This window comes from Trachemys scripta, chromosome 3 (assembly GCF_013100865.1).
Source record: "Trachemys scripta elegans isolate TJP31775 chromosome 3, CAS_Tse_1.0, whole genome shotgun sequence".
Lineage (NCBI taxonomy): Eukaryota > Metazoa > Chordata > Testudines > Emydidae > Trachemys > Trachemys scripta.
The window spans coordinates 6,085,644-6,105,668 of NC_048300.1; the positions used below are offsets into that span (position 1 = coordinate 6,085,644).

At 42.6% G+C, this 20,025-nt stretch overlaps 1 protein-coding gene across 1 annotated transcript in view; it reads right to left on the reverse strand.

Annotated features, from left to right (window-relative positions):
- Positions 1 to 18,799, reverse strand: part of LOC117874170 (bifunctional protein GlmU-like) — a 71,214-nt gene extending 52,415 nt beyond the window's left edge. The window contains exon 1 of the mRNA XM_034764032.1: positions 18,675 to 18,799. Within this exon, the coding sequence (XP_034619923.1) occupies positions 18,675 to 18,677 (3 nt within the window). The 5' untranslated portion in view covers positions 18,678 to 18,799. The remainder of the gene's footprint in view (positions 1 to 18,674) is intronic.
- Between the last annotated feature and the right edge of the window lie 1,226 nt (positions 18,800 to 20,025).

The following is a 20,025-nucleotide window of genomic DNA, read 5'->3' on the forward strand; positions in this document are numbered from 1 at the left end:
ATCCTCGGGTGACATGATGTTTTTGTCTTTTATCCTTTTTCTGTGATTGTCTGCTTTCATCCACACAATTGTTATTGAGGCATGTAGTGCACTGGATGAGGTACACCACATATTGTGATAGGCATGTGTAGGACCCATGGATCTTGAAAAGTGTGTTGTGCAGGGAATTGATCATCATAGCAGTGGAGATGTGTCTGCAGGTTTTGCATCAACTGTTATGGCAGGGTCTGGTGCTGCTTTGAGTTGGTGGGTCCTGGTGTGTGGGCAGCTTGGTTCTGATGATGAGCTTGTCAAGGTTGGGGGGGTTGTCTGAAGGCCAGACGAGGGGGTTTGGAAAAGATTTATTTCAGGATATGGTCCCAATGGAGGATGGGTTGTAATTGTTTAATGACAAGGTAGGTGAGGTAATGTCTTTTATTGGACAACAGTGCAAATAACGTTGGTAGCTTCTGTTTAACACCCTCCAGAGATACTAATGGAATGGAAAGAAAATGGAAGATCTAACTCATCCTTTCAGTCTGGCCCAACCAGTTTCATTCCGAGACCGCCTCTTCCCATGAGCTATTCTGTTAGCAATCCTCTTTTAAAAAGACAGCTGTCACTGGGACACTTTATTTCCAGCCAGGAGAGCATGTCTCTTTTCAAACCAGCACCCACGCTGCATACAGTGGCCAGCAGAGGGTGCTAATACAGGGAACGTTTCTCATGACCCAGAGCTCAAAGCAGCACCCTCTGTGCACACTGAGCAGGAAAGCTAGAGTCTTATGGCCAGTCCCGATTCCATTTGTCCGCATTGTAGCACTCTGTGAGCTATTTAATTGCACATAGTTCAAATTAACTGGATTATTTAATGATGTCTGTTCATTAGTTCTACTTCGATTGCAGTGTTCATGAATAAGCAGATGACAAGTTAACACCTTGCATTTCCACTGTGCTTTTTGTATGGTTTAGAGAACAACCCCAAACCCTTTGCCAATAACGTTTGTAACTACACACAGGCAACTAAGTGAACAAGTAGAATGCGGCAGCCATTAAGTTAGGAAGATTCCACATTCAGCCACAGGCATTAGCACTGTGGTGTTGTTATTGTAAATGAGAAAAGAACTCATACTTAATTCTTACATGGTGCTTTTCACCCATGCAGCTCAAAAGAAAGTAATTATTATCCCCATTTTACAGCTGGGAAAACCGTTTTACAGAAGGTCACCCAGCAGGCCAATGGCAGGACCAGGATTGGAATCCAGATCTCCTGAGCCCCAGTCCAATGAGACTAATTTCTTCTACTTGAACAAAACTAGCATGAACCTCCACTCAATATCTCTGCTAAGGTCAGTAAGCCAAATTCTGGCCCCTGTGGCACATAAACCGCTCACGCTGGTATCAATGGAAGTTGCACCAGTGCATTTGAAGGACTGTATCGTCTCAGTGCCATGGCACACTGAAGATGGTCGATTCTTTCACTAACATTGGAATCTGCAGAGAAAGGACTTCTACCTCACTTCTAGCAAGTGTAAGTTTGCAGTGTATTTCTATATTCGTTTCCAATTCTTTCCTAAACAATAAACCTGTCTGAGCCATCATTTCGCACACAATGTTGCAGAATTAAACATTATTATTAAATAAAGCTGCCAGCCTTCAGATGAAGCCCCTTTTTGTGACTGGTAATGATCTTCTTAACTCCACTGTAAAAGGTGGCTCAGCTGGTGTTTTCAAAGAACACTCAGTTCTTTTCCTCTATATACAAGCTTTGAAACCTACCCAGCAGCTAAAGAAAAATATTTCCTCAGCAATTAGCAAGTACAACTAATTTAAGAAATATTTTCTTGAGCAACTAGTCATTCTAGAAGACTCAGAACAAAATTATTTTCTCTCTCTGCCTATTGGACTTGGGTATATGGGGCGTGCAAACAGTTTTGAATGTGACTTCTGGGTTCTTTGAGCTTCCCTGATCTTGGAGGAAGGCACAGACAACAGTTATGGAAACCATTTGTACCAAATATTGTTTTTAAAGGATACCAGAGATACCTGTCGCATGGTATATCTTACAGCACATCTTTTGGAAACTTCAGCAGTTTAGGGGAAGAAAAAAATATCTTAAAGCAGCTGAAAGAGAAGACTGAGTGCTTATCACCGAGGTGAACTTTCTATAAATATATGGCATTCAAAAGTACAGTACACTATTCAGGTCCTCATGCTTAGATGCTCTTGAGTCCTTCAAAAGCGCTTTTTCTTTTACCATGTGACTATTCAGCAGAAGAAAATCAGCCAGTTTACATAACAGCTGTTAGTGCTAGCTTTGACATATTACTCCTAAGCCGTACATCTATAATGGGTTTTTCAAATGTGTTGCCATGTTCGGTTGATTAGTTGTGGGTGATATGAAATGTCAAACTATTAGCCTTGACAACTACTGCCAAGGTTACTATCTTCTGGAAATATCTTTTTAACCATATAACTGTTTGTAAGTGGAAAAGGTGATGCTCAAAATACAAAGAGATAATAAGTATGAATTACCAAACCAAAACCAGAGAAAGCTTTGTTTTCAGTTTCCTTTGTTATGCATGTCTTCGTTAGCCTCTGAAATGATCATGCCCTTGCAGGGTTACGTGCAACAACAATTTAAATTGCAGAACCGTAAAGGAAAAAAAGAAGCTTCTTACCAGCAGTGTTCTACCATCACTTTTAACCTGCAAGGCACTAAGGGACCAATCCTATTAGTGATGCATGGCTCACGTGCGTAGTCTTTTCTATTGGAAGTAGACCCATTCAAGGACACAGGACTACTGCATAAGAAAGAACTACCCACACTGAAAGAAAGAATAGTCTTGTAACGCTGGGACTCAGGAACCTTGATTCAGTTCCCAGCACTGTCACAGACACCGTGTGTGACTTCAGACAAGGCTTCCTTTGCCTCAGTTCCCTCTATACAATAATACTTGTATAGCCTTGTCTATTTAATAATCATAACCTCTTTTGGGTAGAGGCTGTTTCTTACTATGTGTTTGTACAGCACCTACCACCCTGATCTAGGTAGGCCCTGGAGGCAGTACCATAACATAAATAAGGTTAGCATTATCAAGCCCTTCATTATTTAATATTCCACTAAAATCCAAACACCACTCATGATTTACCTTAGGTAACAGATACCTCCCTGCAAACAATAATACCCAGGGGCCTTTGTACATGAGAAATCTATACCCACTTTAAATTCTGCTTCCATTGTGCTGCAGCTGAGAATTGTTGCATCTGCAGGTGCCCATGACCAGTTCTGACATCACAAATATTACACACTACCGATTTCTAATAACAGGTAGCAAAACCACGCAGCCTTTCCAAATACAAATTTTACTCAAGTGTTTTCCTCTGAAGCATTGTTACTTACTAAGCTATGTATGTTTCCTCTCACTCTCTGAATTCTGTAAGACACAGCACATTTGCAAATTTCCCCACCAAAAACGTTACATTTAGCTCCTGGTTTCTTGATATTCCTTCTGATTTCTTGTGAGAATGTTAATTTATCTGAAAAAGATGTTTTTATAGAGCATGCCAGTTCCCCAGCAGGGAATAATCGCTGCGTTCCAGTCTCAGAGTAAGACTCACAGATGTAGAAAAAATTAACAATGATAAGAGCAAGAAACTGTTAATGATCAAAAATGTGCTGCTACAGGTTCAACACCAAAGTCTGAAGGAGATAAGTCTGTATGTATACCAACGCTGGACAAAAAAGTGATTATTCAGCTATTCATGGGAACAGAGCTATTGATTCAAATAACAAAGAACACTATAAACGGCAGTGTTTTTCTCTCCTTTCTCCCCCCCACCCCATCTGGGAAAATTGATTTTCTTAAATTTTCCCTTGAACCTGCAGCAGGGTTTAATCTGAACCTAATGCAGCCTTTTAAAAAACTCCCATAAATTAAAAATATATCTTCTTATTTTGCACATTTTTGTTCCCTGCTGTTAAAGCAGAAAGCACAGAGGAATTTGTTTGGCCAAAAGTTGGGGGGAAATGATAATTGCATTTTTTTAATTGTACTACAATACAGTATAGGTTTAATTTTTTTTAATAGCCTTTAAACACAAAACAAAAAAAAGCAAAGCACACAGCGTATGGTAAGTTCTTTTCTCAAAGGATGGTCACTTTTTAATTGAACTGCAAGGCCTATTTAAATATTGAAATACAGTATTAGAAAAGATAAAAGACATAAGGTAGGGTAGATGATAAAAGGTCTGCCACAAATAATGATGAATTATAAGCAAACACAAAATGAAAGATTGCCAGAGAACCATCTTTTCATCTTACACTCATGTTTTGCCTCAGAAAATGGGGTGGGGAGCAGGACGCTCTACATACACTTCTTCAGAAGTTTGGTGTTCCTCAAACACATGTAAGTCATCACTTTGAACCTGAACACATGAACACTATCTATAAGCAAATACAGCGTGCCAACACCTGGGATGGAAAATTCATTTTTTAAAAAGATGCATTTCGAATTGCATCGATTTCTATAAAAATGGATTATATCTTGGGTGCTAACTAGATCATGAATTTTATGTGAGAATTTGTGCAACAAATAATCTGGTTTAAATTTTATTGGAGTCCAATAAAACGTGTAGAGCTAAGTTAGGCCCCAAGTCAGCAAAACACTTAAGCGTGAATTCAAGTGCTTTGCTAAACAGGAATAGAATTAAGAACACATCAAAATGCTTTGCTGAATTGGGGTCCTATGTGCTTAAATTTAAGAATGTTCTTAAGTGCTTTGCTGAATCTTACTCAAATTTATGAGTTCCAGGTGGATCATGTAAGGGCCAAGGGGAAAATTTGCAAAGTCATAGACAGGAGTTAGGTGCCTAATAGTTTGGACTAGGTTTTGGTTCTGCCCATAATGCAACTTTTAATTGTAATTTTGTAACCAACTAGAGGCACTATCACCCTAACAAGTTACAAGTAACATGCTTCATTCTGGGACAGCTCCTATGCTACTGTAAATTATCATAGCTAATTTACAGCAGCTGAGGGTCTGCCTCTGTGTCCACATAACAGCTGGCCCAGCTGCATGTGTGCACCCAAATCTACGTTGCTGCTTGTGCCAGTGCATTCTGGACGAATCCATGCAGCTATCCCATAGTGCCTCAGCAGGACAGAGTGCTCTAACAACATCCGCACAGCGCAACAGCAGCGTACGGCCCAACGTGCTGCAAGATGTTCTACCACAAGGAACTGGAAGAAAGGGTGGCAACCTTGCTATGCAAATACGTTGAGGGCTGAACTACAAGTAAAGTGTGCTGGGTCATTTACAGGTGGGCACCTATGTGCCAGACTTCTTGCCTGGCTATGGTGAAACATTGTTAGCGGCCACAGTTACTGAGCTTTTGCCATGGTTTGTGTCTGCAAATCAGATTTAGTGCCAACCAAGCCATTAACTGGTGACAAAATTAGTTGGGTTTTTTTCCCCACACAGCTCAGCTCCACAGTCTAATTGTGCACTCGTTGCTACAGGAGGCCTTTGAGACAAAGAACTTAGCGAGGTTGTAAGAGAGAATGGGCATTGATATGGATAACAGGAATACAGAGGGATAGTAAATCTAAACAAGAGTTTGATAACGGATATAACACCTCATGCTTCAGGGTTTAAGCCGATTTCTATTGTGGGTTAGGGAGAGACTTCTATAGAAGGCAGATTATCCCACATCCACCTACAGTGGGGTTCCTCTGAAGCATCTGGTACTGGCGACACTCAGAGACAAGATACTCAGATGGAGCTCAAGTCTGACCCAGTCAACAAGACCTATGTTCCTATAAATTAACTTCCCATAAATAAGACAATCTGCTCAGGAGGTCCTTTCATTTACTTTTCCTTGGGTGGGTCACACCGCCTTTATGGTCTATGGCTCAATTCTGCCAGGTGCTGAGCGCTCTGCCCCGATCCAGCAAAGCACATTGTGGAGTGCTTAGAGTGTTCCAGGTCCTCCACAATTACTAGAGAGGACCAGGATGTGTTGCAGTGGGGAGCTTAATAAATGTGAGAACTTCCAGGTTAGGACAGTTTACTAGTTGCTGCTTAAAGCATGGCTCGTTATGGTTATGTCCTTGCAATACTTGGGGTCAGCAGTGAGCGAATCCCTCTCTTTAAAGAAGTAGTAAAGGAAAGAAGAGAACCCCAGACTGCCAGGGTGGTGAGTGAGTGGGGAAAGTGGAAAGTTAGGAAGGAAAGCTGCAGCAAGGCGGTGTCAGAGCCCTGTATCAATGCAGCAATAGAACCTATAGCACAAATGGCTCTGTTAGAAAAGTTTGATTTTGGCAACTCAGGCAGTGGGCCTTGATAAGAACAAAAGAACGGCCATGCTAGGTCAGACCAATTGTCCATCTAGCCCAGTATCCTGTCTTCCGACAGTGGCCAATGCCAGGTGCTTCAGAGGGAATGAACAGAACAAGTAATCATCAAGTGATCCATCCCCTGTCGCCCATTCCCAGCATCTGACAAACAGAGGCTATGGATACTTCAGAGCATGGTTTTGCATCCTTGCCCATCCTGGCTAGCTGCCATTGATGGACCTATCCTCCATGAACTTATCTAGTTCTTTTTGGAACCCTGCTATAGTCTTGGCCTTCACAACATCCTCTGGCAAAGAGTTCCACAGGTTGATTGTGCATTGTGTGAAGAAATACTTCCTTTTGTTTGTTTTAAACCTGCTGCCTATTAAATGGATGGATCCAGAGAGCTGAGCGATTTCAGAAGGGTTTTGTTTTCTACAGTAAAACCTCAGAGTTAGGAACACCTCAGGAATGAAGGTTGTTTGAAATGCTGAACAGAACACTATGGTTGTTCTTTCAAAAGTTTACCACTGAACATTGACTTAGTAAAGCTTTGAAACTTTACTATTCAGAAGAAAAATGCTGCTTTTAACCATCTTAATTTAAATGAAACAAACACAGAAACAGTTTCCTTATCTTGTCAAATCTTTTTTTAAAAACCTTCCCTTTTTTTAGTAGTTTACTTTTAACAGTAGTTTTCTTTTTTATTTTAAGTTTTTTGTCTCTGCTGTGCCTGATTGTGTACTTCCGGTTCCAAATGAGGTGTGTGATTGACTGGCCAGTTCATAACTCTGAGGTTCTACTGTATTTGTCTTGAATTTTAATATAGAAACAGACCACTAGCCCTTATTGGAACTATTGGGTTCAAAACCGCTGGATGACTTTCTACTTCAGATTCAAAGATTTCGACCCTGGCTGATACAATTTTCTTTCAACATTGAAAACATACCCGGGAAAGCACCGATAGCAGCAGACACTATCTAGAGTAGCAGTTGAACTGCCACCAATGGAAGAAGAGGCTTTACAGAAAGATGTCGAAGTCTACATTGACCTTGTTGTGGTAGCAATCCCAGCATCTGCCAGCCAACTTCAGCAATTTAGAGATGAAAAACTAAAGGATGAACATGCCAGAAACTGACTCAACTTTGTCAAAGAGGGTATGGTTGAAGACGGCAACTTCCAACAGACCTACTGCCACGTTGGCAGGACTGAAATGAGCTTCACATGGCTGAAGGTCCATTCTTATCACTATGGTACTTCATAAAGAGATGCTATCCAAAATCCAGGCAGGACACCAAGGAGTAAAAAAAATGCAAGGCATGAGCACAACAATCTGGATGGTGGCTTGGTCTGAACAGGCAAATTCAGACCTTAGTAAAGGGTTGTAAAATATGTAACCAGGGTGGGGAAAGCCAGTCACCAGAACCATTACTCTCTACAAAGCAATCTGAGAGACAGTGGCAGCTGGCAGCCACAGATCTGTCTTTCTGGAAAGGACATATTATTGTAGTTGATTACTTTGAGATATATAGAGTTGGCTATACTCAGAATTCACTGGCAGAGGTCATTCAGAAACTAAAGTCAATATTTGCAAGACATGGAGTTCCTGAAGTCCTCATCTCGGATAATGGGCCTGGATTTACCTCTGCAGCATTCCTACCTTTGATTTTGAAAATTGTACTAGTAGTCCACATTCTCCCTGAGCAACGGGGACAGGGGAGAGAGCAGGGCAGACTTTTAAAAGACTTCTGCAAAAAATCAATGGACCCATAAAAAGCACCCCTGGCATATCAATCAACACTGCTTGCTTCTGGACTATCTCCAGCAGAACTTCTGATAGAAAGATGACTAAGGATGACTTCACCTGTGGCACCATTATAGCTTAAATTTAAGTGGGTTTTGCTAGGTGGTGTTTATTGCTGTAGTGTTTCTTTCCCCTGCCCTTCTTTGGTTTCCTTGAGACACTGCTACGTGGGAGATCCCATGAAGGAACAAAACAGGATGTCTGTTGTTTCTTTTGTCTGGTAACTTTCCTTAGCAAGGCTAGATCACACAGGGTGCTGAGCACCTCCTGAGACGTGCTGGATATCATGTCTATGTGCCTCACAAAAGGCATTCAGCACTTACCAGGATCAAGACCTAAAGCTATTGTGAGCAGGCTAGTGTATTTACTGTAATTGTTGGATTTACAGTTCACGCACACCTTTCTTTGTGGCCCTGCTGCGGAGTATCAGTTTGCATTTTTATAAAGATTTAGTACCACCCTATTTATATTTGATAAACGTTTACATTAATTTTTTGTTCTAATGGAACAGTACATGACCCTCCTATGTTAAATAACAGCTCTTTACAAAACCCACTGCCAGGAGATCTATATAACCACAGTCGAGATATTACCTAAGCAGAAAACTGTCTGCCCACGACATAGACAAAACCAACGTTGTGTGCTCTTGGGAGCCTCCTGCTGATTTTCAACTAATATTGTTAGCTACAAGAACACAGCTGTGTTGATGTCGATGAGACAGGTACATCCACTAGATACATTTGTTCATAACCCATTGAAGCAAACAAATGAAAAAACACATACAGGAAGATTTTTAAAGGCATAAAGGGGTGTGAGGCTCCAAACACCCAATGGGATTGCCCGACCTGCCCTTTGTGCAGGCCTTTAAAAATCTCCCACTTAAGTTCGAGGGAAACAAGTTGTACTCTCATGCCTCAAAGGGTACGTCTGCACTGCAGCTTGGAGATGGCATGATTGCGAGCATGGGTGGAGACATTCCCACCAGCTCTGAACAAGCTAGCGCTCTAGTGTGGCTATTGCAGCACTGAGGGTGGCTTGGACTAGCCGCCCACATCTAAGCCCACCCAACCCTCGGGTCCAAGCTCAGGCAGCTAGCCCAAGATACCGTCTATGCTGCAAAGTCCACACGGCTATTTTTAGCATGCTAGCTGGAACAGAGCTAGTGCAAGTCTATCTACCCAGGCCAGGATGCACACCGCCATGCTGCAATGTAGTCATACCCTACAGAGGCTAAAAAAGGCAGCTACAAACAAGGAAATTTTTATTTTGTCTTTTCAAATAGTGTTTTGAATTTGGAAGAGGAAAGAAACAGATACCCAATATTCTGAAAAAGAAAACGAAATGTACGCCTGCAAACACTAACTCATGGGAAATGTCTGCTGCACCCAACATTCTAACAGAGGAAACAGGGTGAGATCAGGAAGATGAAACCAACCAACTCTAAGGCCTTGATCCTGCAAACATTTAAGCACATGCATGAGTTTACTCACATGGATAGCCCCATCAAACTCATTTTTCATTAATGATTGGCGTTACAGTAACGCCGACAGGCCCCATCTGAGATCGGAGTCCCCGTTCAGTGCCCCGTCCATTGGCTGACACTGCCCTCTCCTTCACTGCATTCCAACTCAGTGGAACAACTCACACGAGTAAATTTGTTCATTAGTTTAAGTCTCTGCAGGTTGAGGCCTTAGCTTGCACTCTCCTGTACTGGAAGACTCACACTTGTCTGGTCTGTTTCTATCTCTTAATCCTGCAAATACTTATGCACTTGTTTAACTTTGCTTTTGATGGACCATTTGCCATGAGTGAAGTTAAACATGCACATAGTGGGTATGTCTACACTGTAGTTAGACACCTGCTGACTTGGGCCAGCGGGGCTCAGGCTAAGCAGCTGTTTAATTGCAGTGTAGAGTTTCGGGCTTCACGACCCACCCACCTTACAGGGTCCTAGAGCCCAGGCTACACCACAGTTAAATTGCCCAAGCCCCAGGAGCCTGAGCCAGTAAGCACGGGCCAGCCGTGGGGTTTTACTTGCAGTGTAGACATGCACAATGTTTGCAGTATTGGGTCCCTTGAATACACTCCTTGAGGCAAGTCTCTCTTTTTACTTTGGGCCAAGCACAGCCAATGCTTAATAATAAATGACAATATTAACAACTAACATTAATCTTGTGTGAGCTGGAAGAAAATACCAGCTCTTTAATCTAGCAGAGGAAGGCATAGCAAGAACCTATGGCTGGAAGTTAAAGCCACACGCATTTAAATTAGAAATAAGGCACACATTTTTAACAGTGAGGTGATTAACCACTGGAACAAACTACCCAGGAAAGTGGCGGATTCTCAATCTCTTGATGTCTTCAAATCAGTCTTGGATGCCTGGCTGGAAGAACTATTTTAGTCGAACACAAGTTATTGGTCTCAATACAGGAGTACAGGATGAAAAGTGATCTAATGAGCCCTTTTGGCCTTAAAATCTGTTAACCTGATTTTCTTTAAAATATTATAAGCCTGTAGATAACTTGTTCTTCTGGCAGACTTTTAAGACCAACTTGTGGCATGAGATTTCCCCAGCTGGTTCTTGACGACAGCTTTTAAAATGCAGAAAATTATCACCTGTCTCCTCACTTCATTGAGGGGAATTGACTCCAGCAGTGAGGGAGATTTCAGCAATTCTGCCAGCCATTTGGTCTCTCAGTTCACTCCTCCCTTCCTATTCTCACTTGACTTAGTTCCTTTAGGAGTCCTTCTAACCTCACGGCATGTGGGGCCTGTACGGATAATTCTTTCAATCCCATCTTAAGGTGGTAAATTTGCCTTGATCTAAGCAAGGGCTCAAATCAGATGAAAACCATGAAACTACAGCAGAATTGTGGGTTAGTTGGTTTTATACCAGGTGTGAAAAACAAACTCCAAATCTGGAAGATTCCCATATATTGTGTGGTTTTCTGGCTAAATCTAACTTCTCTATGGATACACGCCACGTCTTTTAATCCAACACAAACCCACACAAAACAGAGACTGGCATGGCAAATACTGAGTCGGGGGTAGAAAACAATACAGAGGACAGATTATAGAGCTAAAATAATGGGTACAAAGATGGCTCACAGATGAACACAGGCAAAAGACAAAAATGATGATTCACAGAGAAGATTTTCTACCAGGACACACAGAAGTTTCTCATTTATCAACATGTCATTCTGAGGTACATGCTTTCATCCTATTAGTAAGACTGGTGAAAGCTGGGGCAGGACTGCAGAGAAAAACAATACAGCCTTGAGGCCAAATCCTGCTGTTTGTCACGCTTACCCTACTGGTCTCAAATAAGTAGTCACATGAGCAAGGCACAAGTTTGACATTTAGATCTCCAGAAACTGTGTAATAAGGGCTAATATTACACAGGTCAGATTATAACTTCTTTAGTCCATGCTTTGGGCCACCCAGTATAAGCCCTCTCCTCACCCTCCCCACCCCACCCCATTCACATGGCAGCTTCTCCAATGAGCTCTGCAACATGACTAGTGTGGTACCGTATAGTCTCAACATTCCATAGCAACTACCTGATTCCCGCAGCCCCCAAGCATCACTGTTTCCTATAGACACAACATAAACAGAACGAACAGCGTCCAGCTGCTAGTCTCCCAGTTACAGTGTGGCATCTATGGAAATACGTTGCCTCAAGACCCTACTCTACCGTGTTAATCTCTGCAAGCTCCACTCGCCCTTCCAAAATTCACTATTTTGAGACTCTAAATATGTTTTGCATCTACAATTTTTCCTTGTGAAAGATTTCTTTTTTAGACCTTAACTATGGTCCTGAATTTTGCTCATTAAGGGCCGGATCCAAAGCCCCACTGAAGTCCATGGAAAGATTCTGATAGCAATGAATAGATTCTGGAGCAGTGCAATCTCAAGCGGATTCATGTCAGTTTTGATTAAATTGCTCTCCTTTAGCGACCATACACTGTGTTAAAGATCCTTGCTTCGATTATATTCAACATAGGAGTTCTGGTGCCATTTCAAAACGACTTCTCTTTGCAAGCGTTTTATCAATACTTTATAACCGCATATTTAAAACTTTACATTGACATGACAGTGACATGTATTTGTAGAAAGTTCATGGGACGAGAATATCAGGGCTCCCTCATATACTCCACTAATTAACAAATGTCTGTACACCGTCTTAAGTTATCGGGACAGATCCCCAGCTAGTGCAAATGAGCAGAGCTCTGTTAAATTCAAAGGAGCAATGTAGATTTGCACAAGGTGAGGAGGTGACTCATGAAGTGCTATATAAATACTAAATAATATTATTCATGATCGGCCTAGAGAGGTTACAAAGGAAGATGTGGCCTTTAGTCCCAAACCAGCAAGTATCAACTTCCTTCATATGCAGACTATATAGTTTATACATTAACATGGCCCCTACACCGTTTTGCTTCTTTAATAGAAATACAAGATGTATTCTCCCCATATGCTATTTACTCAAGATTACAGATGTTGCTATAACAAAGAGCTAAAGAGAGAAAAACAAAAGGAGGATAGTACTGCCGCTCAGACACTAACGGTTCTATTCTTTCGAAAAGAGCCACTGACTTCCACACCCAGCCCCGCGATTCATTTTAAAATCAGCTGGGCTGTTGAAGGCTGGTGTCCAACTCTGCAGTTGAATGGGCTCACGGAGCAAGGAGCAGAATATAAGCGAGCATCAGCCTTGCAATCTGTCTCTCTGCTGGACCGGACCATTATAAGTCCACAGCAAAAAAACCCAATTGTTCTAAAGCAAGAGGGTAAAGCTCTCAGATGGAAGGGCTAAGACAGGATCCCTCTGCCTATTATGTACCGGTCTCTATTGATTAACATCGCTAAGGAATAGGTGGCTTCGTTCATTTACATTATTAGTAAAGCTGGATGGAAAATGCCAAACATTTTTCAGAGAACATTTCTGAATTTTGTTTCCTACAAATTTTGCTTCAGAATGTCAAGTTTTCAAAACATTTCAACCACTCAATGCGCTGGTTGATAAACAGCAAAAAAAGAGTCAACGTTGTGAAAACTCAAACATTTTCAACCAGCTGTAAGGACTAATTTCAGAAAAAGCATTGTGAGGAAAAGACAGGGAGGATGGACCTGGGTGTGGCCTGGACTGGGAAAACCTGAATTTGATTCCCTGCTCTGCTACAGTCCAACTGTGTAACCTAGGGCAAGTCACTTGGCATGTATCTTCACTGGCGAAGTAACAGGTGATCAGCACCTGGATCATAGTCTAGCCAGGGTGTGAGCAGCCACACTTACACACAAGGTATTGTGTCCTCCCCGGTGCTGTGCTCCCCCATGTGTGCTGCTAAAACTTCTGCAGCCAGATCCCTTGGTTTTGTGCTGCAGTGTGCTGAGCTGCTCTACAATTCGTTCCCAGTGAATTGTGGGAGAACTTGTCTGTCCTTCTGGGCACAGGGGGGAATTGTGGGAAGGCACTGGAGGACTATCAACACTTGAGTGGTTTAACCTGTGTTGCAAAGCGGGCTGGTTACCAGGCTGAGTGAAAGCAGCACTTAAGCTTTACCCTATACCCTAGGATGGGCCAGCTAGCCTGGGGGGAGAGATTTGTGTGTATGGATGGGAGGGGGCTTAGGGGCTAACACCTGACTAAGAGTCCAGGTTAACTCTGCAATGAAGACATACCATTAATTTCTCTGTGCCTCAGTTCCCCCATCTCTAAAATGGGGATAATAGCACTTCCCTACCTCACAAGGGTGTGTGCAACTAAATTAATTAAAAAAAAAAAAGATTGTGAGGACCATAGATACTATGGTTATGAGGGCCATATAAATACCTTAGAGAGAAGACTGTATCAAATAAGGACTAGGGTGAGCCAAAGATTTCTAAGTGCTGCCTTCTAAGGACGCTATCCCGCCAGCAGCAGGGCTCAGGGAGGGAGGAGAGGTTAGGGGCAGGGCTTCAATATCCAGCTCTGAAGCCCATAGGGCAGCCCTCTGGAGGCTGGCATAATTCAAACAGACCCCCATGGTTGTCTAAATTATGCCAGAGGCACCAGACCAGCTCCAGATTGGGAGGCACAAAGGTGGCTTAGAGCCACAAAAATCCTCCTTCCTCCCAGGCTGCGAGTTTAAGAGGCACAGCAAAGAATCTCCCGCTAGACACCCCTGGGTATAACCAAGCTCAGCTCCATTGACCTCAGTGCAGTTGTACCCGCTCACACTGGCAGGGAATTTGCCCTGCTGGCTACAGGCCAGGAATGAGCTTTGCAAGAAAAGAAAAAAACAAATTTTCTAGAAATTATAAATATATTTTCTTCAAGCCTAATACCTATTTTGCCAAAATTATCCAGCACACCATGTATTTGCCTAAAGTCAAAAAGTGAAGGCTGGTGGAAGGAAAGTGATAATGGATCCTATCTGTATTTCAGGGAATCTGGTTGAATGTCAGTTGCAACGCCATTCCTGTACATTAGGGGTAGGTGGGCGGTACGGTGTAGTCCACTACTGACAGCTTGTACTGCTTTGAAAAAGAACAAGCGGAGAGATGATAGTCCTGGAGGTCAGAGCTTTCTCACAAGGGAGGCAGAATGTAGGTGATGTCCAGTTAACCACAGAGACATCAGAGTCAGCAGTTGCAAAAGTGACTAGCAATTTTAGCTGCCTCGATTTCTGGGTACCTGAAACGAGGCATCTTAAAGGGGCCTGCTTTTCAGTGGGCTGGCCAAGGACTTTCTGACAATCAGGCCCATTTAAGCGTCTCTCTTTGGGCACCCAAAAATCTCGAGCCCCTTTTGCAAACCTTTGCCCAGGCTTTGCTGGATTAATAAAGACGATGCTACCCTGCTTCGCCGGGCACAATACCAGAGATTTATTGTTGCCCCTTTAATGCAGTTTGTCTGTGTATGATTTCAGCTGTGATCCTGCAATTAATTCTGTGCAAGAAGATCCCTCTCCCTGCACAGAGACCCACTAATCTCAATGAGGCTGCACACCAGCACAGGGGTCTTTGCACAGGGAGTCAGTTGCAGGATCAGGCCCTTTGCTCGCAAAGCAGCTATCCCAAAAGTACTGTACATGAGTGAAACGGGATTTGGGGGGGCAGGGGCGGGGTTAACTGACCCTTCCGCCACCCCCACCATTTTTTTTAAGTGAACTAAAGTTTAGCTCTGTAACACAACTAGTGGGAAAAGATATTATCATTTGGAACCATGCCCAGAAAAACTCAGCAAAGCTCTTTGAGCTTCTCCATATCTGGTTCACCTGCTCTGTCTCCCTAAAATGATGACCCCTGGTGGTTAAAATGAGTAAAGGCACAGCTGATTTTTCCAACCTCATATAAGGAGGCTGCCAGAGACACAGAATTTAAAGAAAATTCAGGAAAAAAACAACAACAGTGCAACTTAATGTATTTTGACAGCAAAGATGGAGTACAAGAGCACTCCTATTTAGCTTTCCAAATTATTTTTCATGCCTTTTTATTGTCTTGAAGTTATTTTCTGCTTAGAGAAGTACATGACAAAACCCCTAGGGTTGTTTATGAACATTTGGGACCTGAATCCACAAGACTTATGCACGTGATTAAAGTTAAGCATAGGTGTCGTTAAGCATGTGGGTAAGTCTTTGAATATCTGGCCTTTACCTTTCCAATCATTTTTATGACTCGGCTGTCTTCATTAGACTGGAGCTAAAGCGCTCCATAAAAGTTCATGTAGTTTGGGAGTCTAAAAAAAAGCAATTGGACTCATCTCAGTGTGTATTTGCCATTTTAGATGTGCATCATTTGGTCTTAAGACTATCTGTGCATGCTGCAGAATGTGTCACTGCAGTTACTTTGATACTAAAAAAGTTATTAATTTTTAGAGAACATTCTTTTGTGAGATGTCCATACATATGTTTTAAAAATAGCCCCTTTTTAAATAGAATTATAAAAGCATATTTGTGCTCTTTTTAATAAATGTCTATGGCCTTGATCCTTGCACAAATGTTTTTGGTGGGGTTTTTTATTTACTATTTTGTGGGGGAATGTCAATGATCTACTTGGAGAAGAGACACTCTCTAGCCCCAGTGTACGTGCTCATTCTGAAAGATGAAGACCTTCATTTTACAATTATTCCGAAGGCACCAATCTTGCAATATGGTCACCAGGGATGATCCCTTATAAACACAGAACCCCACTGAAGTCACTGGGGCTAGGGTCCTTCTAGGGTTAGAACAGGGTGGAAGTTACAGACCTTTGCAAACAAAAGGAACACCAAAGGAATCCACATAATATTATCACATCCAAACACAATGGGCTGATATTGCTTTGGGAAACCCTGGATACTGTAGCATAATATTTTTTTCCTCTGCAAAATACCATCCACTGACAACATACATGGCATCACTACATAATTATCTTCATGTAACAGTCAACTCTGCTTCAATCCAGTTGCTTTCAGAGCTACAGAGGCTTTTGTGAAATTCTAGTTGTCGTGGATGCACAAAGCAGAGAATGAAATAAAAGAAAAATCTGGACTTAGAAAAAGGACAAAACCTATAGGAAGAAGTTGAATGTTAAATAGCTACAAGTGCATAATGAGTGCACTGTGCCTATGCTGACAACACTCTAATCAAATTGTACCTAGTCATGTCTGTATAGATGATGAGCAATATTACCAAATGCTGTTCCTTACAAGGAGGTTTGGGGCTTTAAGGGTTAAATATTGGAAATTTTTGTTAATGACTTCGGTGGAACCAGATTTTTGCTCTAATCCCATATATGTCAGTTTTAGGGTGGCATACACAACAGTAGTCATATTGTCTAGATAGAATGTCATGATATACATCACTGTATTCCCAAAATGACCTTCCCCATCTCAAGCAGACAGCGTCTCAATGCTAGTGATATTATACATGACATTGGTGTCCAAATTATATCTAAAGAGGCTATAAAGAAAGTGATTTGAATGATCTCTATGCAGAGAGGAAAGAAATGAGGTTATTTGCTAGAGAAGTAGGAAATGGATTCCCTAGCCAAAATTGCCAGTCTCTCACCCGAATCCTAAAGGCGGGGGCTTCTTCATAGCTTAACAGTCTAAGCATGGGGTTACAAATAGCTATGAGTTCAAAACACAGGCCTAACAAGGTCAGCTTCAGGGATCATCAACTGACTGCTCAGTCTAGAGGAGTCCTTTGGATGAGCCATTCTGCTCTCGATGGATATCAGAAATCACACAGAATTTTAGTAAAATTACAAGGCTGCCCCCGTGTACTTGGCCTAATATCCCCTCTTCCCAGGCATAGCAGATTTCCTGTGGTGCTGTCCACACACCTGTCCTTGGGAGCAATTTCTCACACTAGCTTCAAAATCCTCTGGACTTTCAAGTAGTGTAGCAGCTGAGGGTGCCAGAGATTCAGCAGCCATATTCCTTGCAACCATTAAAAGAAGTCTGAGTAGAACAGAGGAGAAAGAAAGACATTAGTTCTTTCTTAGGGCCAGATCCTGCAACTGGATCTGCGCAGGCAAACCATTGCTCCTGCACTAAGCCCCAATTGCGCTCTGCACACGTGGACCCAGAAGCAGGATCAGGCCCTTTAGAGGATCCAGGAAGGCCACATAAAAGGCAGGTGCTGAGTCCATGTTTTGTCCAGAGATGCTTACAGAACAGGGTATATATTAGTCCAGGTTCTCATTTTACTATGGCTCTTTTACACTGTTCTGGCCATGAAAAGTGGACATAAAACCCATGTAAATGACATTTACCAGAATACTGTAAAGGGTCCTGAGGGCACCTGAAAATTAGACCAATCAGCCTCCCAGTTATAAATCATAATTTAAATACACAGAGATGATTCAATTTTTGTTTTCACAAAGAAACGTAGGGTGAGGTTGGGGAAAAGATTCCCAAAGGGAGGGAAATTTCAAATTCTCCTATTAGTAGGGCGATCACCTGTTCCTTATGTCAAGGCACATTCTTTATTTAGTATCTAATATCCCACATCCCGCAGTGAGTCAATACAGGATAAACTTCATCCTGTTTCTCAGTGGTAATTAGACACTGTGATCCACCTGTTTGATTTTACACTACAAATGAAACACTGATGTGTGAGTGAGGTATCCCTTGAAAATAGTCTTTGTCCTGTATTTTTTCCACACTGATTGTCCTCCTCTCTCTTGGAGAAGCAGGTGGCCTCTCTATTGTGTGATAGGCTGGCACGGTGTGGTACCACACGTTATGGAGTCTGTGCAGTGCTTTGGGATCATCATGTGCAGTCAAGGTGAATTGCTCTCCTGTGGCAACGCCTCCCGTTGCCCTTTGCATTGCTGCTGAAATTAAATCCTGAAGATGTTTAACCACCTCCACTCACACAGACATTACAACCTCAGATGGCTGTTTCATCTCACAGATGCAGCCAGAGACACTGGGACTTGAAGTAGCCAAAATGACCAAAGCGGGGCCAGGGCCCGTAGCCTTGAATCTCAGAGGAGCCCCCCAGCAAGGATGGTGAATGTTGTAGCAGGGAAGTTGTAGCAGAGGAAACAAAGTTGCAGAGCGAGCTGAGCAGTTTAACTCACCATATTAAATTTGCTTGAGCCCTTCACGGTGGCTGTCCTGTTCCCTGGACTCCCTCCTGTGGCCAGGACGCTGCGCTGGGCCCCAGGGCTCGGTTCGCTCAGTGCAAAGGTCACAGGCGAAGCACGTGGCTTGGCCCTGGCAAGAGGCCCAGGAAAGGGAGGTGCTCTGGAGCAAGCAGCACCACGACAGCTGTAGGAAATAGCTAAAAGACCTGGATGCTGCCGGGTTTTTGTACACAAACTGTATTAACAAAATAGAGAACAAGTCTAACCACTCCTACCGCCTCCAGAAGTTCCACATCCCAACACACCCCAGTGCGAGAGCATGCAAAAACCTGGGTCTGACAACTGGATCTTGCCGACAAATTTTTGAACCCAGGCCCCAAATTCTAATTCCTGAACGGAGAACAAGTGTTGATGCTCCTACTGCACCAATACAATCCAGACCTTGACCCATCCTGGCATGACAGCACCACGGAATCCTGCATCCAGTCAATTTTTGGCCTCCTTTCACAAATTCTAACATATTAATACACAATAAACTTAGCCACTCCTATTTCAGCAAAAAAACCTCTGGATGCTAATGCATCCCAGTATATCAGTCACCACAAAAACCCAAATCCAGCACCTGGATCCAACTGGACTGAAGAAGTTTTTGCTCCCAAACCCATATGCCACTCCTGTTGCACCTTTACAGTCCACATGTGATGCGCCCCTGTACAATACTGCTGCAAAACCTCAGATCCCATATCTGGAGTCTGTCAAACTGCAGACACAAATCCAGAAACTGCATAATCAAAGTAGTTGCTTCTACTGTTCCACCCACAAAATATAGATTCCAACACAACCTGGTACAGGGAAGCTGGAAAACTCTTATTTTGGTATCTGAATCCTACTGGACCTGATAATTTTTGACTCCATATTCCATAGTTCAGATACAGGGTTTTAATTCAGGCCCTTCTCTAAAAACTGGAAAGGGAAACATACACAAACACATCCCAAAAGGAGTGCACATGGGCGCTAAGCGTCTTTTAGCAAAGGGTGCTCTAGTCTAATCCACAATTGTTCTAAACCAAGAGGGTAAAGCTCTCAGATGAAAGGGCTAAGACAGGATCCCTCTGCCTATTGTGTACCAGTCTCCAGTGGTTAGCATCGCTAAGGAATTCGTTCATTTACATTATTAGTAGAGCTGGAAGGAACATGCTCTGATCACTGTACAGCATGGATCCTACTGTCAAGATCCACACTATATGTCCCCTTTTCTCTCCTTGTCTTTTCTCCTCCTCCATTACCAGTGCTGTTTGCATGAAAGCTGCATCCTTGTTCCCCATTGTCAAAACTTGCCTTTCAG